Raw genomic sequence first — 26,792 nt, 5'->3', positions numbered from 1 at the left:
AATAATAGAAATAAAAAAAATTAAAAATCAAAAAATTAAAATAATAGAAATTAAAAATAAAAATAAATTAAAGTAAAAAAATAAACAAACTAAAAAATAACCCTGTAATTACACCCAATTCTCAGTCTCTTCGAGAATTGGAGAGTGTAATTACACCAAATTCCCACCTAACTGTGTAATTACTTGGTCAAACAAACAGGCCAAACTGTGTAATTACACCCAATTACACCCAATTCTAATTACCTGGGTGGCTTTCCAAACAGGCCCTAAATGACTGAGCCAAAGTGATCCTATTTCAACTTTTCTTTTTGCAATTGCCATGAAATACTTGAGTAGAAGCTTGATTTGTTTTAAAGAAGTAAAAGAGTTCAAGTTCCACCTAAGGTGTGCAAGATTGGTCATAACTCATTTGGGTTTTTGCAGATGATATGTTGTATTTTTAGGGGTGATGTAGCTTCAGTTACACCAATTTAACAAAGCTTCTCCCATTTTTCAAAATCTTCTGATCTGCAAACTAACATAGGGAAATGCCCTGTCTATTTGGGAAGGGTCTCACAAGCTATCAAAAACGACATTGTTCAGCGGCTATGGAACTGTTAAATGTTTTCTCCTTGGTCATTAATATAATTATCGATTAAAAAACACAAAATTTTAAATTAAAACTTTAAGTTTGCAATCCAAATTGCATGGTCAAACAGGCCACGTATATTTTCGAAATTTTCAATTTTAAAAGATACTTCCTCTGATTCAAAATAAGTGTTCACTTAATCTTTTACACATCCTTAACTAAATACTAAAAAAGGCAGCCCGGTATACTAAACTATCGCTATGTCCATGATCCGAAGAAGGGTCGGACCACAAAGGTCTATTGTACGCAGCCTTACTCTGTATTTCTACAAGAAACTATTTCCACGACTTGAACCCGTGACCTCCTGGTCACATGACAACAATTTTCCAGTTACGCACCCTTAAGAAAATACTAACTCCTAGAGAAAAAATAGGTATTTACCCTAAACTGCCCTTAATTAAAATGTGCATATTACTATTAACTTGACACGTTGAGATCTCATCACTTAATAAGGGTAAATCTGAAAAAACAAAGTTAATTCCCTAATTGATGGTGTAAGTGAAATACTTATTTTGAATTAAAATAAAAAGGCTAAATAGATACTTATAATATTATTATCGGAAAAGGACCAAATGCCCTCGAACTATGGGATTTGGTACAAAAATGCCCTCCGTTTACCTTTGAGCTCTAAAATGCCCCTGTTGTCAACCTATTGGGCCTAAATTGCCCTTATTTTTAATGCAGGGGCATTTTTGGCCCAATAGATGTACAGAGTGCAATATTGTACCAAATCCCATAGTTCAGGGGCATTTTAGGTCCTTTACCGAATAATTAAATTTTTTAATTATTACGTGACACGTTTTAATTGGTTAGTTTTAAAATTAACCTAAACTAATTATATCCCAACACAAAATTCGAATCCACCTAACCCGCCCCGACTTAAAATGGTGACTGTAGCAACATCCGTCCCCGCCGGTGGGCCACCATTAATCTCCACCGTCCTTTCCTCTATTGAAACAGGCCAAAGCCTCCATTAAAACCACTACCGTAACAACGATCATCCAAACGGCCCATCGAGCCTCCATTAAATAGCTAATATTTTTAACGGTGTTACAATAATGATTTTAATTACCCTTAATTTCACTTGAAACCTAGTAACTATATAAGGGAAATTAATGGGAATGTTCATGTGGCAAAAATGATTACCCCAGCTATATAAGGGAAATTAATGAGAATGTTCATGTGGCAAAATTGATTACCCTTAGTTTCACTTGAAACTCAGTAACTATATAAGGAAAATTAATGGGAATGTTCATGTGGCAGAAATGATTATCCAGAAATATTCATTTTAAAAAATATTAAACTTCATAACTGCATGAGATAACCATCCATGCAGTTCAATTAATAATCCGTTCTTTTAACAGATTAGATTATTTGTCTATATAGAGCCACCAACCAAGAATATTGGCTAGTTAACAGTGGCTCGATGGGCCGTTTGGATGAACGGTGTTACGGTGATGGTTTTAATTGAGATTTTGGGTTGTTTCAATAGAGTAAAGGACAGTGGAGATTAATGGTGGCTCGCCGGCAGGGACGGATCTTTGCTACAATCACCATTTTAAGTCAGGGCGGATTAGATGGATCCAGATTTTATGTTGGGATATAATTAGTTTACGTTAATAAATAAAATATTTAATGATTTTTTTGGAAAAAGGCCTAAAATGTCCCTGAACTATGAAATTTGGTACAATATTGCCCTCTGTCCATCTATTGGGCCAAAAATAACCCTGCCGTTAAAAATAAGGGCAATTTAGGTCTAATAGGTTGACAGCAGGGACATTTTAGAGCGTAAAGGTAAATTGAGGGCATTTTGTACCAAATCCCATAATTCGGCATTTTTGGCCATTTTCCGTATTATTATTATGATGATTGTCAAAAAAAAAAAAAAAAAAAACTACTATTATGAATAAGTATTTTCTGAAAAATGTAGAAAAGGCCACCTAAGTAAAATAAAAAGGTATAAAACAACCCACGATGGGCTCAATAGCATCATACAAAATCAGAGTAGCGACCTTCCTTCAGTGCATCCCTTCCTCTCCAAAAGTTTATTACTATTACAGTTGAGAAACTATAAAAAACCCTTACATCTCTATTTGTTTTTCCCATAATCTATCTATAGAAACCCTAATAGTAGTATATTTGTTGTCTATAAATGTTATATTATTGAACCCTGATTTCTCTTTTTTGTGTACAAAATTCAAATTTCTAGAGATGGATATCGAACAAAAGCAAGCGGAGCACATCGATTACTTTGTGAAACAAGCATCAACACTAAAGGGTTCTTCCCTAAACAACCTTATTGTCGAAGCCACCTCGCATCCTTCCCTCTTCGCTTTCTCCGAGATTCTTTCTGTTCCTAACGTTGTCCAGGTTTCCCTTCAATCCATATTATTTCCATATATTCGTCTGATGTTGATTTGATGGGATTTTATTTTGTTTATGTTTTTGATCATTGGGTTAGTGGGCTTTGTGTAGAATTATTACTCCCTCTGTTTCAATTTGTTTGTCTGATTTTAATTTGGCACTGAGTGTAAGAAAGTAAAGAATGCTTTTGAATCTTGTGGTTGTTTGTTAATTAAGGATGCATAGAATGTACCGAAATACCCTTTAATCTTGGGATATTAAACATGTTAGTGGAAAGTTGGAATTTAAAGAGTTGCAGAAAAAAAAGAAAGGAGAGAGACATTCTCGTTGAAACAAACTAAAAAGGAAAGTAAGACAAATAAATTGAAATGAGGGAGTATTATCTTTCTTGTTTTTTGTTTTTTCGTTTCGGGGTATTTCCTGTGCACATAGTCTTGTGGTTATCTTATGCTATTTCTTTGGAAATATCAGGAATATGATTGCATTGTTCTGATAATTTGGTTAGTCTGTCACATTGGATCACTTGCTTGCGTATTGTGTTCTCCCTTTATTTCAGTAGAAAATAAAGAACATGTATGAGTTATTGAATATTGGAATAGAATGAGTGTCAATGGAGTGAAATAGATCGTGAAAATTCACACAGGAGACTGAAACTAGCTTGGGATTTAGGTGTAGTAGTTGTTTTTGGAAAAAAGTTAGGGAACTCCTAAAGTAGGAAAGCTTTGAGTAAACTGGGATGGAGGGATTAATAGACAACAATATGAAGCTATTGAGCTACAAACTCTTGCTCAATTAAAGGCTGCACATTGAAAATTAAATAGTCTTTGTATATGTCTTAGATCACGAGTAAATAGACGCAAAGTCCAGAACTTCATCTCAGATAAAGTACCAGATGATTTTCTAACTACAAAAGGAATGAACATTAGGAAATACAACTAAATAGAATCAAGATACTACAAACTTGAACGATTTAAAAAGAGGCTATACAAATGTAGTGGATGCAGTCGATTGATCATTAATGAGGAGATAACTTGGGTTCATCCTCCCAATTTCATCAAGTTTAGAGCATAAAACCCTAAACATATTGAGATGGGCATTATACTCATGTAGTTCCTTTATGACAATTAGATATAAATCTGGGAATAAAGTTGAACCAAAGTGTTTTTGGGAAGTCAGGTTAGACAATATCTGGAGGGAGCAATGTATTGTGGTATTTCTTTACTATAACGTTCATTGCAATTCAATGCTGAATCATAAGATTCAGGTTAGATTCATGCACCGCAGACTTTGACTATAGTTGATTCTGATAGAAAATAAATCTAGTTGTGAGTTTTGAATCTTGAACCATAAGTTGTTTTGAAAACTATGGGCATAGAAAGCAGTTGTTTCAATATTCTGGGATGATTGGGAACGCCTGAACTTTCCTGATATGGAAGTGCACCTTGATATACTATTTGCAAGTTGTGTAGGTAACTGCGTGTTGCCATGCTTTAGGATCCCTTTCATATTTGTGGCTAATTGTTTTTCTGTTGGAACCTGTATGCAGCTTGAAGGAACTGAGAATTCAGTATACCTTGATTTACTTCGTTTGTTTGCTCATGGGACGTGGAGTGATTACAAAAGTAAGCATACATTTTCTACATCTGATTATTCAGAAACACTTTTTTCCCTGGGTGGGGTGGGTAGCTGATTTGATCTGATTTTCAGGTTTGAGATTTCAGCAATGTTCTTTTTATTGCCGTTATGTCATCTGATTTGTGATTCTTCACCTGCCCTGATGTCAGATTAAATGCCTTAAATTTTGTAATATTGGGAATTTGTACCTTATCAGTTTGAGATGCTCTTTTGAGACAGAGAATATGCTTTTGCTCATCTGTATAATAACTTGAAGATTATATTAATCGTTAAAAGAGCATTAGTGCAAAATGAGGATATCAATATTAGCTTCTCATGTTTTGTATCTCCAAAACTGAGTTTGTTGCTGGTTGAAAAGTCGATAAGGCCACGATTTAGCTGCTTTTTCTACTGCTGCAGATTTTTTTAAATTTCATGGGTGAGTCTCACTGTAACATCCTTGTGTTTTGCCAGTGCTCAATGTCACTTACCTTTATGGGCAAAGGTTTAGTGATAGGTGGTAGAACTTCCACTAGAAAGAAGGGATGTGTCTAAATTTCTTACACATTTACTCTTTCTCTGGAAAAAGAGAGAGACTATCTTAGGTTTGATTTCCTTCTTGCTGTTCCTAGTACTAAAGGGGTGAAATTTTATCGGCAATAATTGCTTAAAATACAGATTATGGAAAATATCTTGGGAAAATTTCACTCATAAACAATTTATGGGTCAAAATTACATATTCATAGCCCATATTTTAAATTACAAACCTACGGCCCAACATTTCATGGCCCAACTTGAATATTCACCTTTATACAACAATATACAACTTTATACACCTACTGTAGACAATGTATACACCTTGTATAAAAGTGTATGATAATGTATAAGACTAGTATACAATATTATACAACAATATATAACTTTATACATCTACTGTAGACAATGTATAAACCTTGTATAAAAGTGTATAATAATGTATAAGACTAGTAAAAAACTGAAGAGGAAAAAAATGGCTATGGCAGGTAATTAAAAAAAGATGGGCTAAAACGGGTAAATATTTTGCCATAATTGGCATACAGTGTAAAATTCCCAAATATCTTTGCTAATAGCCCATGAACCTATCACTGAACAGGGTTGTCTTGTAAGGGAAGCTGATGTACTCCTGAGTTCTATATTATGTGCATTTCGAATTTGTTAGTTTTAGCCTGTATTTGATTTTCTAGGTAATGCTGGCCGTCTTCCTCAGTTGGTGCCTGAACAAGTTCTCAAGTTGAAGCAACTTACTGTGCTTACGCTAGCTGATACAAGCAAGGTACACTACATATAAGTGTAATAAGCCTTTATGGAAAAACTGGGCAATTGATGCATCCTTATTAACATTCTTCCTTCAGTTAATTAATGCTAAAAATGTAAGAGCTTGTAATGAATGGGAAAACCTTGTAATGAATGGAAAGAAGCTTGGCAGAGTTTTGTGGTGCTTGTTTGTTGGAACTTTTGAATTTTGTTTTTGGCATCTGGTCAGGGTAATGGATACAATCTATTGGTGCATGTAAAGCATTGCCATTGGGTTGGATCATTACTATTAAAATTGTTTGCTTAGGCCTCCCTTAGTTTGAATGTGGTCAGTGTTGTTTCCTTCCTTTTGTTGTTATGGAGCATGTGAGTGTAGTCATCCGACTATGATACAATATTCTATTTGGAATGTTATTCAAGTTAATACTGGAGACTTTGTTATATGGTAACCTCGCTCAGTGTCAACAGCTCTGTATATCGTACTGCTCGTGACATGTTTTCATCGGTGGCTTGCATGATTAGCATATCTCTCAAGTTCATTTCTCATAGCGGAAAAGAATAAAATCTATGCGTTATGTTTTTTAGTCCTTAACATTCTTTCTTTTTTGTGTTTCATGACTTTCATCGTGACAACCCTGTTCATATTTCAACAACCTTTGATAATGATGTTCATATTTACTACTTGTTTGACTTCGTTTTCTCTTATGTCCTTTGTTATTAGAGTCACTGCCAATAATGGCTCCTTTCTTCTTTCCAGGAGCTTCCATATGATCAACTTATGCAGGAGTTGGATGTCACGAATGTGCGTGAACTTGAAGATTTTCTAATAAATGAGTGCATGTATGTGGTGAGTATTAACTCTCACTTCCTGGATCATTGTGTTATGAATAGAGATATGATTGCACTTTCCAGTTTCCACTATTGGAAGTGTCGTGGACTAAAGTTTATAGTAGGACTTTGCTTCTATTGATGTCCTAGGGATGGGTTATTTTGCCTTCTGGATAGCAGTTCAGCTTAGTCTTTTAATGCGGTTTCTGTTGCCTCATAGGATATTTGTGGCTTACTTTTGCCTTTTCCTTCCCTTTTTTTTGTGTGTGGGGGGGGGGGGGGGGGGGGCTTTGCTGCTAGTAATTGATTTTATTTTTAGTCTGTTATTAAAAAATGCACTAATTCTCCATTTTTCTGCATCCATGGATAGGGTATAGTTAGAGGAAAGCTGGATCAGTTGAAAAGATGTTTTGAGGTTGGTATGATGTTTTTGTTGTTTCTCCAACTCTTGGGTTCAATGGGCTGACATGGGGTAATTAACTGTCTCCACACAATTATAGGTACTATTTGCTGCAGGGAGGGATCTCAGACCTGGTCAATTGGGGAATATGCTACAGACATTAACTGACTGGTATGTCTATGTTCTTATTTAGATGGCTCTGATTGCCATGTCGTTGTATCATACCCTATTTTCTGAGTTTGAGCATGTTATCTAGTTATTTTGGGCTTGGGGTTGTCTGTTGACTTTACGATATGATATTCCTATTGAGATTCTGTTGCCTATCTTCTGTTCACGACTAGCTGGTCTTAAAAGTTGTTGTTGAAGTTCTTTTCTGGTCCCCCTCATGTCTTGTTCTCCTTTGCTTCATAATCACTGACGGAGCTGCACTTTGCATGTCAGTTTCTGAAGTTCTTTTTTCTTTCCGTCTTAAATATAAAGCAGTCAGTCTAGGTTATAGGAGTTATATGAGTTATGTCACCTGCTTATCGGATCTGGCAATTTCTTCAGTATAATGTTATGTTGGTTGGACCATGATGAAGAGCACTGGGCTTTGAAGCTGAGGCATTGCTGCTGATACAAGTCCACAAGTATGACAGATGTGGATATTGATTGTAATCGCTTACAAAATTATGACTTGGCTCGTAGTGGAAGTATATCTATGTAATTCCACGTTGAATTCTGACATATCAAAAAATTTAAGTTGAAATCTTTAAATTTCTCAAAGCAGGATGACCGATAAAGAAAAGGTACTTTACCTTCTAGGGTTTACCCATCACAAAAAAAGAAACAAAAAGAACTCAACATTAGATATCTGAATAACATAAATTGTATATTACATGTGATGTCGTATCACAAGATGAAAAATAAAAAAGTAGATTGAATAAGTATTTGATGTAGGAATTCTGTTAGAGTAGTAATGGAAGAGCAGCGAAAACAGTTATTATTGAAAAAGTTGAGCTCAGTCACCTTATTTGGTTTTATTCTTCTTTACTCTTCGTTTTTTTAAATAGAGAAGCAAGTGCAGCCTGTTTCTATTTGGTTATAGAGATCTACCATTGTTGTTGGCCTACAATATTGATGAGCAGATGGCATATTCAGATTTAGTTGCTGTCATTTGAAGTTTCAGCACTACTAGTAAGAAACAAGAAATTCTGTTAGGAGTAAGGGAAAGGAGATGTAGATTATGGCGTTTCTCGTGAAGCACTTGTATTTTGGATTTAAGTAGGGTTTGATTAAGGAAGATGAGCAGAAAAATGAAGTTAGGTTTGAAGACTGAGATTTGAAGAAAGTGTAAAGTTTTTTGCCTGGGAGGGTCTCGTCTTTGGTCGGTTTGTTGTCTTGGTGATGTAGCTTGAAATGATGAAGGAAAGGCAGGCAACATCACACATGCTAGCATGTGAGACACAAGCTCAATGATGGGTGTGGCCTGCTGTCCAGTTTGGAAATCTTGGGAGGTTCTAGGAATTCTGCTTGTTGCTTGTAGACGGTGAAAACTAGAAAGGTGGTCAACTTGTCAAGGAAAGAGCCAACAGTAAAAGACAAAAGAAAACAGGGTAGAATGATGTTCTCGGGGCATGGTGCATTCATGGTTCTTTAATTTGAGCCCACTTTGAGATATGTAACTAGTTATTATTTGGTTGGATCATTTTGCATCTCCCGTTTGGGTTTTCTGTAACTGAGTTGTGTTCATGTTGAGTTATGTTTTCTGATAAAATTTATCATATTTACCTACTAAAGAGATTGTTGAGTATTACCTGTTACCTTTTCCAAAAAAAAAAAAAAAAAAAAAAAAAAAAGAAGAGATTGTTGAGTATTGGTGTTCAGATGTGTCCTTGTGGAGTCTTCGTATCAGTTGAGTGATGTATTAGTCAAGAAATTGGATACGTATGAAATCATGTCGAGCATGTGTCCGAGTCATGTTTGACGCAAAGTTGTGCTGAGAGTGTTCAACACAAACTTTGCCTAGATGGTGCATCTATGTCCACTAGTTTAGGAATGTAGTCTAGATTTTAACCCATTATTAGTAGCCATTTCGATGTAGAAGCATGTTATTCCTTATCTGTTCTAGTTTCAATGATAGTATCCTGTAAGCCAATCCCGAGACCCATAAGTGATTCAATCTAGGACCTCATTTTTGAAAATGTCAGTAAGCCAATGTTATTGGACTGCATAAATTTGCTTGAGCCCCTACACTTCCCCAAGACGGTAGAAATCTCACCATGCTGTGGGGTCCACGGGATGGAAGAATTCCGAACTAGTTGGTAGTTTGGAACACCTCAGTGGTTATTTGCTAACTGATGCTGACTCATAGGTCAATGAAAAGGCTGCTTACTTGCCTTCCAGTTGCATGTTTTTATGAATGTTCATTCAAGTACTCTCTCGTATGACAGAAAAATCATGTATTATTAGTAAACTTATCTACTCAGAAAAAATGAAAGGGAAATCATGTCTAGATGATCATACATTTTATTTGTTTTTGAGCTAATAAAAAAGTCTTCCAGCCTAATTCTTGCCATTTTTTACAACTACATATACTTATCTGTTTTTCATTTCTATTTATACTTATTTTCTCTTATTGCAACTATGAAGAACACAACTTGTGCAATGTAAATTTGTAACTTCGGTGATTGAAAGTATATGATAATCTGTTTTACCAAGTACAATCCCACTCAGCTTTCTATGCCATAAATCAAATGTAAATTGAATCTGCGGAGTTGTGGTATACCACCGAATTTAGGTGAGGGATAAGATTAGAGGCGTTTGGCGTTTGACGTTTTTGTGTAAAGTGTGGTGTTACTCTGGTGTGTGCCGTTTTACAAGTGGTCCTTGTGATCTTTGAATGTTTTGCATGCTAACTGTGAGATTTAACTGTAATCTGTCAACTCGTAAATTTATTCCATTTTTTGATGAAAAACACAGGTTGACTACATCAGACAATCTTCTTGTCTCAATTCAAGAGAAAATCAAATGGGCAGATACAATGAGTGAATCGGACAAGAAGCACCGGAAGGAAGTTGAAGAAAGGGTCGACGAAGTGAAGAAGTCACTCTCTTTGAAGGTGAGTAATGTATAGTTTCTCCAGAGATGAGTTCTGTGTTAAATCTAAAAACTATGGGCATAACTTCACAATGCACCAGACAGTATTGAATTGTGACCATGCCTTTCAGCGGATGGGTTTGGTACACCTGGGTTGTGAGATGTCTTTTTTTGGGTAGACTGTCTTAATAGTTCAACCATTTGAGTCCTATGACCCTCAGTTCGTGTTTAAGCCTTCCGTTATATTGAAGACTCATTTTATATTTAAGTTCTGGGATATTTTTGTCGATCTGTCTTACTTACTCTGTGGCAGAAGCTACAAACTGTAAGCAGGCCGATGTTGACTTCAGAGGGCATGAGGAGATCTACTCTGAATCTGGTGGAGTGATGGATTATGAGGAAGACCGAGGCCGACCGAAGAGGTAGTAGTAGTCTAATATATCCCGGGATTAAATTTTCCAGTCATTTAGCAGCTAGTCATGGTCAGTATATTGACCTATGAAATATATCACATTAAAAATCTGATAAGGTCCTATGGTTGGCTGATCCACAAGTGTGGCCAATGGAGTATTGTGTTCTTGGGGAGGGGGGACTGCAGGGTACTTCAGTCAATTCCATTGCCATTGCAAGAATGCTTCAAACCAAAAAAAAATGGCGGAGACATGAAACTTCATCCGTCTTTCATGCCAGTTGAATGCTAGAAACCCTGGAAGCCTTTAGTCTCTAATTAATGAGTTTTACTTCTATAAACTCGCATGAAAGTATTTTATATTATCAGGTCACGTAAGAGATGATTGGTAACTTGAAAAATTAAGGTAGATACCTGTTAAAAGAGGTTAAAATCCTCAAAAGTTCTTACACTGCCAGTGTATATTTAAATAAATATTTTTATAGATTAGTCTCTCATATGCTGATCTTCGACTTGTGAAAATTGCAGGAGACGACACCCTATTGGTTAAGGTGATGGGCGATGTTAGGACAAATTAGAGGGGCTGCTGGCCAGTTTTTTGTGATGTCATTTCGACCATAGATGCTTTCTGCTTTAGCAGACAGTTTCACCTCTTTAAAGTTTTACCTGCCGTGAATGAAGTTGCAGACCCAAAACTATTTGATAGCTATATTTTGTGCTGAACTCCATTGTTTTCATCTTGTTTGCCTTTTTTGAGTTGGTAAGATCTTCAAATACGATGACGCGGCTGAAACTTACTTATGGAGCTGATTCATTAATATACGTCGATATGCTTTCATGTTTTCCATAAGGTGTTTTAAGTGATTGCCATGCGGTAAAGGAAATGCCTGTATTTTTTATTCATATACATGGAAATTTGTTTTACATAGTTGAGTATTTATCTAAGCCTGAATTCGTCATCGGTAAAGGATTTCTTGGCTTTAGACGGAAAAAATTCCCTGCGAGCATAAATATGTAACAGTAGTTGATTTACACTCTCAGGTCACTAAAAGATAACTACAGCCTACAGGGATTTTTCATTAAAGGTGGGATTAGTAACATGAAAAATAAGGCAGGTTGCCTATTAAAGTATGTTAAAGTGATAACATGTAATTTTTGTTTTACATTATGAAGTGTATAAAAGTTTATCTTTGTAGCAGTATCGTTTATTATGACTTGTGAGTGACATTAAGGTCTTTGATGCTAGGTTGAGCCTTATGGCCTAGACGAGGTCCATCAAAATTGTAGATTTGTCTAAGATGTAGTTAATCAGAGAAAATGAGATCTTTTGCCTTTTTACCATTTGAATTGTAGAAGAAAATGATTTTTTCAGATCTCTTATGTAAAATATGAAATTCTCTTGTAAGAGAGTCATGAAACTTTTTTTTTTTTTTTTTTTGTAAAGAGATAAAAAACCATTTCTTCCGTTAGCGGTGGGAGAATTGTGTTTTAGTGAAAAAATGTAGCAATTGCAATTTAGTGTTTTATTCAGTTTGGCATGTTATTGTAAACTAGCACTTCACAACGTACAGAAATCCTAAAAAGTAATAATTTCCAAGTTTCAAAGGTACTTAAAAGACAATAATGCACAGGGGAAACACGTGGCCTGATATAGGTCTTCAATTAATCACCACCAAAATGGGTATCGAGTAACCTCTTCATGCAAAATCATCCCTCTTAATAAATTTACTTATTTTTTCCAAAAAATTTGGCTAAACACCTTAACCATCCAATTATATTTTAAAATAAGCACTTCTTATTTTCAAGATGCTTGGCCAAACAAGCTTAATAAGTTTTTATATTAAAGTTGCACAAGCCTTGTAACTTAATTTGGCAAAAAAAGTTACTTGTACCCAGTAGGTGCACTAACTGAAATGCCAATGTCATTTTTTGCCATGATTTTATCACATGACTATGCTTAATTAACATTGAGTTTTCACTCAACCAAAATCTAAGAACATAAAAATTCTTTCATTATTTATTCACTTTCTTTTACTTCCTCCATTCCATAATAAGTGACTTTTTAGGCTTATGTACACTCCTTCAAAAAGTGCTCACTCCTAGAAAGTTAGGAGTATTTTTACTAACTTATTCCTTATTAAATGCCTAGAAAAATAAAAGCTTAATGATTTTTGATTATGTAAATAAGGATCATTTCAATTTAAGAAAATCAATTTCTTCTTGAAATCCTAAAGCACTATTTATTTTGAAACAAAATATAAAGCTTAAAAAGTCACTTATTATGGAATGGAGGGAGTATACCGTTGCAACCCCAATCCAACACTTGGTCAAATCAGGACCCTTTATCCATTTAAATATTTACTGGTATCACTACTACTTTTCTTCGACTATGATGTTTGTAGCCTTTTTCAAGAACGTTTCTTCATGTACGGACTAGGAAAATGGTGTACCAAAATGTTCCTTTCATTTTACTGCAGATAGCTAGATGACTTTGACCATTCCAGTCTTCTTCCATGTACACGTCAGCAAATTATTAAAAAACAAAACGAATCTAAGACTAGTTCTAGTTTTTGTTTTTAGAAGCGTCTTGGATTAATACAAATATACAATAGTACATAAATCACCCCATTTGTTTTATAATAAATAAATTGAACATATTTTTATTTTAACCTATTAGTTGAGAGGTATACCTTTTAAAACTTACAATTGTGTAAGTTTCCAATAAATGGAACTTCTATGTATGCAATCGGTTTAAACAATAGGGACTAAAATTGAATTAACACATAACATAGGGACCAAATCCAAAGTTTCCTCTTTAAATTAATGTTTGGGTTTATAACACTTTGATCCGTATTCTTGTGAATATTTACTAATTTCCAGAATTATTAACCGTTTCATCATTTAATTGCCCATGTTGTATGTTAAGCTGTAGTGTTACTCCATATTTGAGGGTAATATACTTCTAAAAATAGTTCAAATGTAACATATTTTATACTAAAGTGTCTAAAAACACATATTTTAATTAATTAAAGGTTAAATATGCTGAGCCATATATCCAAGGAGCAAAATAAGAATTTACCAATAATTGAGAGACAAAAACTGCTATAATCGCATAATGTTTTATAAATTCCTTTTGCGTTCAAATCATCACATGTTATAATCTGTTGGCTTTCAGTTTTTCTAATTGAATTTTCTCTTAGAATAAGACATACGTACTTCTATATTCGTTTGGATTACAATATATATATGTATCATTTAAATAAGTTGGCCTCGTCGAACATGGTATCCCACTATACAAAGATCATTAGTTTGGAGGGAAAAAAAACAATTAATTTTGTAAGCAACAGTGAATCAGAAAAGCATTATCTTACCAACTGAAATTTTTTCCAATGAAAAAGAATCTTAAACAAGTAATATCTCCTATCAAATGTGTAAACGTGTTCGTAATTTATACTTTTTTATAAAAAAACAAACAAACCATACCTCATTGTCCATTCCGAGAAGAATAATTAATCAATTATAAGAAGAAGAATTTTTTTTAAAAAGTTATTATTCGAAAAAATAATGGAGTACTTCAAACACATGTTCAAAATAACTACTCTGATTGATGGGCTCGTAGCTTCCAGGAAATTCCTATAAGTTACACTCCTTATAATTAAAGAAAAGGACCATGTGTTGGATAAAACAAATACTTATTATTTTATGTTAAATAATTAAATGGTGGACAATGTGGTTGCTCTATAAAATGCAAAATGCAAAGTGCAACCTTATCATTCATTCACACTTCACAGTACTTGAGCTCAAAATTAGTTCTTCAATATTGCAGCAAAAGAAAATTCCTTTGAATTCAAATGAACCAACAAACAACAACAACCATCTCAAACTCTGATGATCTCTCCATCCTTGAAAATATCAAATTCCATCTTCTAAATGATTCTGATTTTTCACATATCCTTTCAATGTTTGATCCATGCATTAGTAATGCAGAAATTATTGATAGTCCAAACTCAAGTTTTGGCAGCTCTGCATCAGCCGAAATTAACTGGGGAGATATGGTAACTACTAATATCAATAGTCTATGGGAACGTGTCGATAAAATGGAGCACAAGGAGGAACCAAAAAAGGACCATGTTGTGGCGCGTGGTATTCACGCACCTCAGGATTGGAACCGGTATAGGGGCGTTAGGCGGAGGCCGTGGGGTAAATTCGCGGCGGAGATAAGAGACCCGGATAGGAAAGGGGCTAGGCTTTGGCTAGGAACTTACGAGACACCCGAAGATGCTGCATTGGCTTATGACCAAGCCGCTTATAAGATCCGTGGCTCTAAAGCTCGGCTCAACTTTCCTCACTTAATCGGCTCGGATATGTCTGAGCCGGTTAGAGTGGCTCCACGCCGACGTTGCCACTCCTTGGAGTCTTCTTTGGTAGAAAGTGCCTTTCTAAAGAAGAGAAAATTATAAATTGGAGGCAAAATTTGTATTAGTCATCATAGATGTATTGTTAGTTTAAGTTTTTGTAAAGTTGCATCTTTTTGTTCTGTTAGGGTATGTCGCCCATTTCAGAATTGAGTTACAAATACTTTCTTTTTGCAATTTTAATTTTAAGCTATGAAAGAGTGAAATAATTCATATATATCATTTTATGTATCACTTGAATTTCTGATGTGATTTAGAATTAAATACCAGTTTATGAAACTCGTAGTTTTCTTTTCCGGATTTTATCTATGATGTCTAAAAACTGAGCACATATTTTACATTTTATATTTATTTAATTCGCACATACTTTACATTAACATAATCTTTTAGGACAAGAAATTAGCAGTCTTTCGTTATGGTGAGTTTTACTGTGCAAGATTATTATGAATCTTTACTAGTAATAAAGAGTCTTCCTTCTAATAAGAGAGAGCGAAAGACACTAGGCACACTCTTATTTAAACCTTTCCAATCTCTCCTAGCTCCCGACCTAGTCTGATACGGCACAGTACAATACGAGACGATGGAATGTAATGGGATAGATGGTAGAGGGTTGCCTGCCCCCAAAAGCGATGATTCACTTGTCCCCTTGTCCATAGGGACCCCGTGGCATACAACCAAAATGACTCCCGCTAGATAGCGGCCCGTAGGTGAAATGATTGACATATATTTATGTTTTTCCTCAAAAATGGTTTACCTTGGGTAATCATTTTTAGATCACTTAATTTTCATTGTTACATGTGTAGATGATATAGTAATCGTACAATATTGATTATATGCATGTGATTAGGGTGGGAATAGTTTGGATTGGGGTATAAAATTGACGGGTAGGGCTGAATTTTGCAGATTAAAATTAGGTGAGTTAATTAATAGATGGGACATCAACCTGTCTAATGTGAGATGGATTGTTCAAGATGGCCTAAACAATAGGTCATAGTCCGGCCTGCACCAATCTTATCAAATTTAATTTATGTATTTGTTTTCTTATAATTGATTTAATTACCAAATAAAACTAATATAACTTTATTTTTTCTTGTTATGATTATGTATAACATAGAAAACAAAAGAAAATTCCTATTTAAAATATTTTGACATCGTATCTCATGGGTTTGGCAATTTGGCTACGTTTATCCTAAATCAACCTAATTTTTAGATAGGTTGGATTTGACATGTCAAAATGGATTGAGTTAATATTACGCATCCAAACTTGAATAGGTTGAATGTCATACTTTCATAAGCTAATTTTACCACTTCTAATTTAGAGCATCGACAATCGACAACAATGTCTAATGTTGGTTTAAGAAAGAACTATGAAGTGAAGGTGGCTTTACCTGAAAAAAGAAGAAGAAAGAACTGTGAAGTAAGATTTGAGATATTTGTAACAAAAATTGAGTGAGAAATTAACATTTTATCAGTTGATAAAAGATATTTGCATTGAAAAAAATCATTATGCCATTCAATGTAACCGGAATTTGGGGTTGAGAGCTAGCTTACTTAGTGAGTTTTATGCCTTCGGCAGTTTAAGAGAAGGATTCAAACTTCATTAGTAGCTTAGCATTTCCTTCTTTTCCCCCCTCCCTGAGTTTCCCTGGTGTAACTAAAAAATAAAATAAAATCTGAATACCAAACACTTCCCAGTTGAGAGCCTGGTAGTAGGATGTATAAACTTTCTAGATCAACTGTTCAACTCATGGGAGTCTTCTTTTAAATATAACTAGCCTTTCTATAAGAGTACTGCTTAGTACGTGTGAACGTGTTTGTGAAACTGAATTAAACTGTCTCCAGTTACGTTACATAACAGGACATGAAATAACCTTTTCCTAAGATTCTATGCCATTCCTTAAAAAAATTATAAATTCAAGGTCATTGTAATTTACAATTTTCTCTTTTCAATCCTTTTCTTTTAATTTCTCACTCGGTATTCTTCGGTATCCGCTTTAATTTGAAGCTCAGATTACATAACAGCGTAAGGTCCATAAAAAAGGAAAACGTTTCCTAGGCCACCAGAATTATTTTCTTTTCAAGATTCGAACCCACACCTCTAGTAAAAATGAACAGATCATATTCATCCCACTATGACCCTGAATGGTTTCTCTTTTCAAACCAAGAATTCTTGAAATAAGATATTGTCTTTTGTAAAGATAAATGTAGCTCAAATTCTAGCGAACGTTGCTTTTGAAAACTTGAATTTGCTAAATTCCCACAACTTTTGAGATCGAAGAGAAGCTTCCTCTGAGATCTCAAAAATTATTAAACCAAAAGAATAATTACATATGAAACGTGGGTTTTTGCCCCAGAATAAATAAATTACTACAAGACAGGACCTACATGGACCACTCTTGACCAATAGAATAATCCATTAATTATCAAATATAAAATCAATTTAATATTGTAGTACGAAAATATATATTCATATTATTCAAATAAAAAGAACCATGCCATGCAGGTGTTTCAAATGGAACCTTCGTGGCATTTCCGACAAACTTTATTTTAAAAATTTACTCTTATATTAATCCCACCTGTCAAGCATATAAATATTAAACGTTCTAAAATCCTTCTTTCATATAAACCCTAAACTCGAAAAAAACAAACCAAAAAAAGAAGAAGAATGAATCCAGCTGATTTTTCCCTTCTTCAATCTATACAACATCATCTTCTTAATGATTCTGATATTCCAGAAATATTTTCAGCTCTAGATTCAAATAGCCCCAGTTCATCAAGTTTAAGCAATTCCCCTTCTACAGAAAATAACTTTTACTATGGGGAATTAACACCATTAATAAACCCTAGTACTACTACTTTAGAAGCCACTGAAAAACCCGAGTTTGAAGAGACTAATAAGGAGACCGTGGCGGCGAGTGTGACACACGCGCCACAAGATTGGAAGCGGTACCGAGGAGTAAGGCGGCGTCCATGGGGGAAATTTGCGGCGGAGATAAGGGATCCGAATAAGAAAAATGGGAGATTATGGTTAGGGACTTATGAGACACCTGAGGATGCAGCATTGGCTTATGATCAAGCCGCTTTTAAAATCCGTGGCTCGAAAGCTCGGCTTAATTTTCCTCACTTAATCGGCTCTGGTGTGCCCGAGCCGGCTAGGGTGAACCCTAGACGTCGGTCGCACTCGCCAGAGTTATCATCTGAAAATGGAACACCAAGAAAACTATTTGAGTGATATATATAGGTTTTGTTGCTTGTATACTTTGATTAAGAATAAATTTTGATTTTGTGATATTGGGGAATGAAACAAATAAAATAGTTAACTCGTGCTAGATTTCGCAAGAGATTGTAAAATGATCCTTTTTGTATTGATGACATACTAATTTATCCAATTTTATGTGATAAAATTTAATGAGTCATCACAAATTTTCTTTTTACTACAATTTCTAAAGAGTTTAAGTTATATACGTGTGTGAAAGTTTTACACCATGGTTATATTTATATGTTCTGGCAAGTAACCTTTTTTATTTTTAATATTATTATTGTTGGGTGTGTGTGAACAAAGTCACATATTGGTAGTTGAAAAGAAGATTAATTATCTTATTTATAAGGTGTTGAATATTCGTAATGGTTTGATATCTTTTGGGGAAAACTGTGTTTGCTTTGCCCAAATTAGCAAAAAATATCACATCATGTTAAGAGTGTTTTTGGGTTGTTTTAGCCCAACAATTGGTATCAGAGACATTATCCGGCGAGATGAGTATAGGGATGACAGAGTGATAATGTAGGGCTCCGCTTAATGCATTTACCCCCTACTTACCGATTTGCTATCTTTACCCGTAGCTTGAAAGAAGAATGCTCAAAAAAGAAGGTAGTGGGCTTTGGTAGCCAAAAATACTGGCTTGGTTTGGGTGGCACACCGTTAATCTGCAAGTTAGCCCATGAACGATGATGGGTTGTGTGAAACTTAGTTCAAGAGGGAGATTGTTGGGTGTGTGTGAACAAAGTCCCATTGCTAGCTGAAAAGAAAATCAAGTACCTTATTTATAAGGTGTTGAATACTCTTAATGGTTTGAGGTCTTTTGGGGGAATATATGCGGACTTGGCCCAAAACGGATAATATCACTTCATATTAAGAGTATTTTTGTGTTGTCTTAGCCCAACAATTATAAATTTCATATGTAAGGAGGGGTAAAAAGTTAGCCGTACCAATGTTTACACCAAATCATGCGTGCTTGTATTTAAATAGTTCTTATAACATTTATAATTTCAGGCTCCCCGAAAAAGAAATTGACTCATAAATTGAAATTACAAAAGTTACAAAATTCGATATTATATGATATATTTTTCCAATTGGATGTCGCCTGATTAAGAAAAAGAAGAAGGGAGAAAATTGAAATTCCTAATTTTCTTCTGGTTCAAGTTCAAACATGGGCTAATAGTTATTCATAAAATATTAAAGTGGTTATATAGTGTTATATATTAACATCTCTTGGTTCTAAGCTCTAAATAGAAAAACCATTTTAGTTTAGTTTAAGGAGTTGAAAAAAAATTGATTTCTAACAACTTGTGCTACATATAAGTAGATTTTTTCAAATTTCGTAAAAAAAAAATTACATCATTAGAATGAGGCTCATTCTAATGAGCATATGATCAGTTTCTGTTTGCTAAAAGACTGTATAATTAAAAATTACTCGTTGTTGCTGTGTATTATTCTTTGTACAAATGAATTATATCCAATTTATGAGCTTATCTTTCAGGTTTTTCACTTTCTTTATTCAAATTAAGCGTTGTCACTGATTAATTCTTTAATCGTATTTAATTAAATGCTAGAAATTCCTGTACCGGTTTGGATTGGCAGGGGAATCTTTTATAAACTATTGAAACCTGCCATTACACCTGATAACAATATCATCATCAGCTATATAGCATGTGGAGTATGAGTTCAAAATGGTCAAGAGACGCTTACAAAATTCTAAACATAATGAAAAGGTTATTGTCTACAAAGAAAAAGTACACTTGAGTTCCTGATATTAAAATTCATTTGCGAATCCAAGACTATTCTGATCTTTATTGTAAAATACGGTAAGAAATGTAGCTCTAACAATAAATCTTTTATTTTCAGGATACAACTAATGAAAGCGAACATGGCTTTGTCGCCACGTATCAAGCTATATAAATAATTTATTCTCATAATTAAACTTCTTTCTCTCTCTCTGGAGATCGACAATAATTCATATAGAAGAATATATTATTTATATCCTAAAAAATAAAAGTTATCTTAAAGCATATCAAAAACGTGTTCAAAACATTTGTACTTGCATCATCAGTAGGAATCTTCCCGGATATTCATGAAAATAGTTACTTCTTCCGTCCCATAATAAGTGTCATCTTAATCAAAAAAATTTGTTCCATAATAAGTGTCATCTTAGGAAACCAAGACGTAAATTGACTAGTTTTTCCCAACTCTACCCTTGAACAAAAACTGACAAGTTAAATAACATCTAAATGATGATTGAAAAATCCACATAATAACTTGGTATTGTTGGATTCTCAATGTCAAAAGGATAACTACTCACGTATGCTTTAATCAAGAGGAAAAAGTAATTTATTTTTATTATATAAGAGTAATTTAGTAAACTTCACATTTCAATATTGATTTCTTAACATACGTATTTTTGGCTAAGGTGACATTTATAATGGGACGGAGGGAGTATATATAATGAACAGCATAATATAGATCATGTAATTAGCAATACTGATTAGTTTAGGACAATATAAGTAACTTTATTAAATATATAACTGTACTATTTTCTTGGTTTAACAAACTATTGAGTGCGTGAGATACTAATGACCACCCATAATCGTCATGTGAGAGTCTGACTGTTTCCACAATAGTCACGATTCAAGCCCGTAATTCATATTTTCCGTCTTAGCCCTGTAGCCTAACCTTAAGAATTTGATCCTTGGGGTGAACCATTATAAAAAGGGGAAAAATGTCGATGCCCTCTGAAAACAAAATAATTATCTGTTCATATCTCATTACTTTTATGCCTCCAAAACTATTTACCTGAACGGCTCTAAAATTATGATCCCAACATGGTATCACCCTGTCTCTTATATCTTAGTGATGGTATCACAGAGGACTTATTTCATTTCTTCAAAATTACTCATCATCCCTATGTGAATCTCATATGGTATACATAATATACTGACAAAGTATCATAGAGGGTCATATTTATTTATTCAAAAAACACACTTTCTTTTTAAAAAAACCTCTATGATATCATCATCATATATACATATAGTGAGATGACCATGTACTGAGATGGTTTCATGAAGGACTGCTTCAGTCCTTCAATGAGGCACTCTCTTAATCCTCCGTGATCCCATCAAAAAGAAAATAACATGGACTGGAGAGAGCATTTCCTTAAGCTACCATCTTTTTGCATTTTAAATACACCACTTAACCTTTTTCTATGTCATTCAACGGTTTTAGAATTGGAAAGTCTATGCACGAGGGAATAACATTAAATATAATTGCTCGTAAACTTGTTTTCTTAGTGAGACATCCATGAGCAATGACTTACCTTGAATTTGACTCGACAATCTGGCCCGTCATCAATAATTTCTATTATACTATACTAATTGTGTCATATATGGGAATTTAATTACTAACAATTTATCACGAGTTGCTCTTATTTTCAATTTTTTTTGAACTTAACACGTCAAATTTAAGGTAACGGTGGTTGTTGTTGAACTGCTATATGTGGCACGAGGCTTCTTTTTTTGTTTGATCGATTATGAAAAGAATATTTATAGGCAAACAATTTACATGAAGCTGCTTCAGATTTCTTTATTTTCACATTATATAAAGGTAGCTTCTTTATTATTCTTTCCTTTTCGTTCTTATCTTTTGATTACAATTTACAACGATAGGATTAGGAGTAATGTAGCTTTCTAAATAAATTTTAGAAGTTCTATAAGATGCCATGCACATTTGTCTTGTATGGTTAAATAAAAGATAATAATCTTTCTTCTCTTGTTGTACAACGGTCAATAGATTGACCGACTGATTGGCTAATCACTTGGGAAAAAAAAAAAGAACATGTGTTGCAAATTCAAAAGTAATAAATAAGAATTTAACTTATGTATATTCTGGTATAAATAATTTCGCATTATCAGATCATCTTTACTTGTTATAGCATTATCACTCACCTTTTATTTAAGATTTCAAATCTCACTCCTTACCGAGGTTGTAAATCTCTTTTGGTTGATATAGTGTAAGAATTTCTTTATATAATTAATTGATGAATTTCTTTATATAATTAATTGATATATATGAGTTAAACTCAATAAATAATGTATCATTAATTGTGAAATGATGCATATTGATGACCTTGGAGAACATACCTATATGTTAGGACGTTAGTAAACAGCAAAATCTCCATAAAAATGATTTTTATTCATCAGAATTCAAAAATACCGCAATATAATCGTGCTCGTTTGAAAGACTTTTGATGTACTTCATAACCATTGGTATGATTAAAGGAAGAGTCTTTCATTAGTTAAAAGATGATTTCTTTCTTCGTCTTATCAAGAGTTATTTTTGGTGAATTAGACCTAAAGGCAAAGATAATGGATTTATTCCCAACAAGTGAGATACATGCGAGCCTAATTCGAGTCACCTAGGTCGAATCACCTTTCGACGTACCTTCAAATGATCAAATTCAACTTCATCCACTTTTTTTTTTTTTTTAAACAGAGATTTTATTGATGAATATTGCTTGGTACAAGATCATTTCTCGCTTGATTCTTCTCTCCTAATATTTCTAAAGTAATTCGAGGAAATTTGTTAGTAACTTTTTCTCGAACGTAGGATGATTTGGATTTGGATATGTGAACTTTCTTGGGATGTATTTGATCTCCATGAAAGTATATTGTGAATCTTCTTGAAGTATTTGGTTGTCAAGAAATATCCGGCCACATATTGACCTCTTCTTGAATACCCATGAGTTTATGGGATATCTGAGATAACTTCATCCACTTTAATTTGAATAAGTCAACATTTACTCTTTTTCGGCTCCTAATACCATTAAACTAGTTTCGCATTTTATATTTAAATTTTTACTTCGAAACGGTAAATAGTTGTTTCAAATTTGTAAATGTTCTCTTAGTTATATAATTTTTTCGCAAAATATTAGTAAAAAATGATACATCAAATTGGGTTTTCATATAAAACATATAAGATTGATCGTTATAGAATTACTTTCTCATATTCAAATTTTAACCATTCATAAGGATCATTTCGTCAAACTGTGGTAATATAAGTTCCGCAGGTGGAAAGGCCGAAACTTCCGAATCCTCGATTATAGGTTTAAAAAAGTAACACATAACTAGAATATTATAACATATTTAAAAAAATTCAAAACTTTTAATGGTCGCTAGTGCAATTAGGACTTTCTTAGTACATTAAAAATGTCCCCTATGAAAGGAAAAAAAAAAAAAGTATTAGCATGTGCGGTTTAACTACCAGAATAGAATTGGATTGACATCTATGACTTTCAATTTAGCCTTCAACACATGCCTTGAAAATATTGAATGTGAACACTTCATTAATTATTAAAATTGTCCCCCATGTCTTCGGAGTATAAAATTTCATGCTGACTGTTGCAGGAATAAATTAAAGAAATCATTTACCTTTAACGGTTTTCCTCGAAGAGGACAAAAAAAAAGAAGAAGTAAGCACATCTGTGAAAAGAGACAGGGCTGATAAAAGCTGATCGAGAATTTGAAATTTATGAGTTTTACAATCAGCGGCGGATGCAAAGTACTAGTATTGGGTTCATCTGAAACGAGTATTTTTGACACGGAATATAAATTTATATAAAAGATCCACAGAAATTGTAGCAAATAGTAAATATGCATAATTTTAAAAATGCAATGCGTTATATGCTAAGAACCTTAAAGATTGAAATCATAAAGCTTAAATCCTGAATCCACCTGTCTACAACTTCAAATTAATACTACAATAATAATTGGGTTCACAGTTAAATATTTATAGATATATTTAATAAATTTCTTAATATTATAATGGGATTTAGGCAAAAATTACTTAATTTCTGGGAACCCATAACGGGCCTCTGGATCCGCCCTTGAGACTGATTTATGAGGCTTTGTTATGAGTTCTGTGAAATTAAAAAGCAATCGCATGTTACTCATACTGTGTAGAGGTTACTTTCACTACCATACAGTTAAATTTCAATTAAATTTGAAAAATCAAAGTCCCTAATAAAATTATTATTTTTATTAGAATGAGAGGAATCCCTAATAGAACAAATATTCTAAACAGAATTATTAGATTTAGAAATGAGCAAAAAGAAAATATTTGAAGATCTCATAATCTTAATACTAATTTTTCCTGTGTTTGTCGGTGATGCAATAAAGAATCATGTTTGTAAAAAAAGAAGGATATTACTAGGAATGTAATTGAAGCTCCTAACAAATACATTATGATCCGCAATATCCCAGTTATTATGATGCTTAGCCATTTATAATATCATGTCCCTTTTAGTGCAATGGCTTTCTCTGATAGAGGCTAACTTCTTCAAGTTCTGCCGGTTGCTTTGTCATTTTAACAAGAGTGGGTGCTTGTTAATTGACCGAAAAAACAATTCACCTTTTTTTCTAGGAAGTATAAGGGGAAAAAAGTTCCCGCATTGTTAGCAGATTTTTAGCTCTTGGCCGATTCAATTAAAGTATTTGTTCTATTAATTATATATACAACAAATATCTCATTAATAAATTCACTTGAAAAAAGAACATAATGAGAAGACGAAGAGACTATTTACAAGTTGTGTTCTCCGGGTTTTTTTTGGGAACGACTAGTACTCTAGTGTTTGTTCTATTAATTCTCGTCCTTGAAATGGCTATGACACAAAGACTTGGCTCTAGCTATGGAGTTTATCACATCTATTTTCCTTTTCCTCGTCCCGTCTTCCGATGACGTGGATGAAGAAGCCGATGGCTCGGGCGAGCATATACGACGCCTAGCTTTTAATCTAGCCGGCTTAGGCATGTCTGAGCCAATTAAGTGAGGAAAGTTTAGCCGAGCTTTCGAGCCCCGGATTTTAAAAGCGGCTTGGTCATAAGCCAATGCTGCATCCTCAGGAGTCTCATATGTTCCTAACCACAGCCTCGCGTCTCTCCTATTCGGGTCTCTTATCTCCGCTGCGAACGTCCCCCATTGCCGCCGTCTCACTCCTATGTACCGCCTCCATTCTCTCGGCGCGTTCCCCTCACGCGCCACGGGCGTTTGCTCTTCGAGTGAAGAAGGATCATGAGTAGTGTTGTCGAAGCTATTTTCTGCTGAAGCTGAGCTGACAAAACTTGAGTTAGGACTATTAGGTAATGCGTTACTTGAACTTGTTGGCGAAAAATTTTCGGAATCATTTAGAAGATGTTGCTTTACTGATTCAAGAATATCAAAATCAGAGAAAGAGAAGGTTACATCAACTGGATTCATTTTTGTTTGCTGTAGATACTTTTGGATAATGGAAGGATTCATAACTATGTCTATTTATACTCTTGCACTAAACATGTAGCGCTAGAGTCGTTTTTGTTTTTCTTTTTCCATGAATTTCTTTGAAGATTCCCTTTTTAAGCACATGTATGTTATGCTTTTCAATTTTGTTATTCTAATGTTTGAAGATAAATTAAATTATGCACTGCGGGATGTTTGCGCATCACTACAATGCGACGTTCATTTCTGAAAATTTCAGAGTCATGATTTGAGATCAGTTCAGAAGATTAATATATTTATTTGATGAACAAGCCTAGTATATGCAGTAGTATACCTTTTTGTTAAGAAATTAATTACTTATAACATGAGCTGCCAAATTTAATAAAGAACTATATCCATAATCCATGCGTGTTTGGTACATCACAATTTTTTTTCTAGAAATGTCATCTTAGTGAAATCATTTTAGTGTTGGTTAGATACTTGCATGAATATAATTGTATACGGTAAAAACCGGGTATATGCAAAACCGGTGAGACCGGGGGCCGAGGGTAGGACCAAATGAGCGCGAGTATGTTCGGTTTTTTCGGACGGAAATTTGCCAGAAAGGCGGCTTACCCAAGATGAGAGAAGTGTATCCGTTGATCCGGCGTCACCGAACCAAACTCAACGTGGCCATTAGTCTGATTTCTCCAAGTCAAGTTTACGTGGCCATTAGTCCGGTTTCTCCATGTTCGAATTTATCGTGGTTGTTGGTCCGGTTTACCAGTTGCGATACTGCCACGTGTCAAGACCGTTCTGTCATCTAGTACTGACAACCGTACCGGTGTTAGACCGTACGGTACTACCTTATCCTTTTAGGGTTTCTTTATTTTAAAAGACTTTGTATTGTATTCAAGGCCCATGAGGCGAACCTATAAATAGAGGACATTTCCCTACTTTTAAGAGTTGGCTTTTGAGTTCTAGAACATTGTAATAGAAAAAATATATTGAAGCTCTCTCTCTCTCTCTCATTTTAGTCCGGATTTGCAAGATACTTTCCCTCGTTCATCCTATATATATATATATATATATATATATATATATATTATATATATATATATATATATATATATACTTAGCTCAATCACCAATATCAATATATTTTTCCTAGACGGAAACTTACATATCTATATATATTATTACTAATAAGTCCATATCAATTTTATATCAACCGAATAGTAGATTAAAATTCATCCACATATCCT

The 26,792-nt window shown here is 34.1% G+C and overlaps 4 protein-coding genes across 7 annotated transcripts; 3 read left to right on the top strand and 1 right to left on the bottom strand.

Moving 5' to 3' along the window:
- Nucleotides 1-2,787: 2,787 nt before the first annotated feature.
- Nucleotides 2,788-11,464, top strand: LOC132064133 (COP9 signalosome complex subunit 7). Of its 4 annotated transcripts, none has more exons than XM_059457022.1 (9): nt 2,788-2,998; nt 4,539-4,614; nt 5,830-5,918; nt 6,657-6,746; nt 7,098-7,142; nt 7,228-7,298; nt 10,089-10,227; nt 10,539-10,627; nt 11,143-11,464. In XM_059457022.1, the coding sequence occupies exons 1-9, from the start codon at nt 2,840-2,842 to the stop codon at nt 11,162-11,164; spliced, it is 780 nt and encodes a 259-aa protein (XP_059313005.1). In that variant the 5' UTR covers nt 2,788-2,839; the 3' UTR covers nt 11,165-11,464. The 4 variants fall into 4 exon arrangements, with proteins under 4 accessions (XP_059313005.1, XP_059313007.1, XP_059313006.1 ...); XM_059457024.1 differs by having other exon boundaries at nt 10,522-10,627; XM_059457023.1 differs by having other exon boundaries at nt 10,519-10,627.
- Nucleotides 11,465-14,389: 2,925 nt separating this feature from the next.
- Nucleotides 14,390-15,192, top strand: LOC132062672 (ethylene-responsive transcription factor 1A-like). Its single transcript, XM_059455206.1, has one exon. The coding sequence runs from the start codon at nt 14,466-14,468 to the stop codon at nt 15,072-15,074; it is 609 nt and encodes a 202-aa protein (XP_059311189.1). The 5' UTR covers nt 14,390-14,465; the 3' UTR covers nt 15,075-15,192.
- A 2,488-nt stretch (nt 15,193-17,680) lies between these two features.
- On the top strand, nt 17,681-18,460 carry LOC132062671 (ethylene-responsive transcription factor 13-like). The gene has a single exon (XM_059455205.1). It carries the CDS (start codon nt 17,695-17,697, stop codon nt 18,259-18,261), a length of 567 nt encoding a protein of 188 aa, XP_059311188.1. The 5' UTR covers nt 17,681-17,694; the 3' UTR covers nt 18,262-18,460.
- Nucleotides 18,461-24,801: 6,341 nt separating this feature from the next.
- On the bottom strand, nt 24,802-25,672 carry LOC132062670 (ethylene-responsive transcription factor 13-like). The gene has a single exon (XM_059455203.1). It carries the CDS (start codon nt 25,591-25,593, stop codon nt 24,934-24,936), a length of 660 nt encoding a protein of 219 aa, XP_059311186.1. The 5' UTR covers nt 25,594-25,672; the 3' UTR covers nt 24,802-24,933.
- Nucleotides 25,673-26,792: the final 1,120 nt, after the last annotated feature.

The sequence above is a fragment of the Lycium ferocissimum genome, chromosome 7 (genome assembly GCF_029784015.1).
Source record: "Lycium ferocissimum isolate CSIRO_LF1 chromosome 7, AGI_CSIRO_Lferr_CH_V1, whole genome shotgun sequence".
NCBI lineage: Eukaryota > Viridiplantae > Streptophyta > Magnoliopsida > Solanales > Solanaceae > Lycium > Lycium ferocissimum.
The sequence above is the reverse complement of the archived record's forward strand: the minus strand, read 5'-3'. Positions and strand labels throughout refer to the sequence as shown.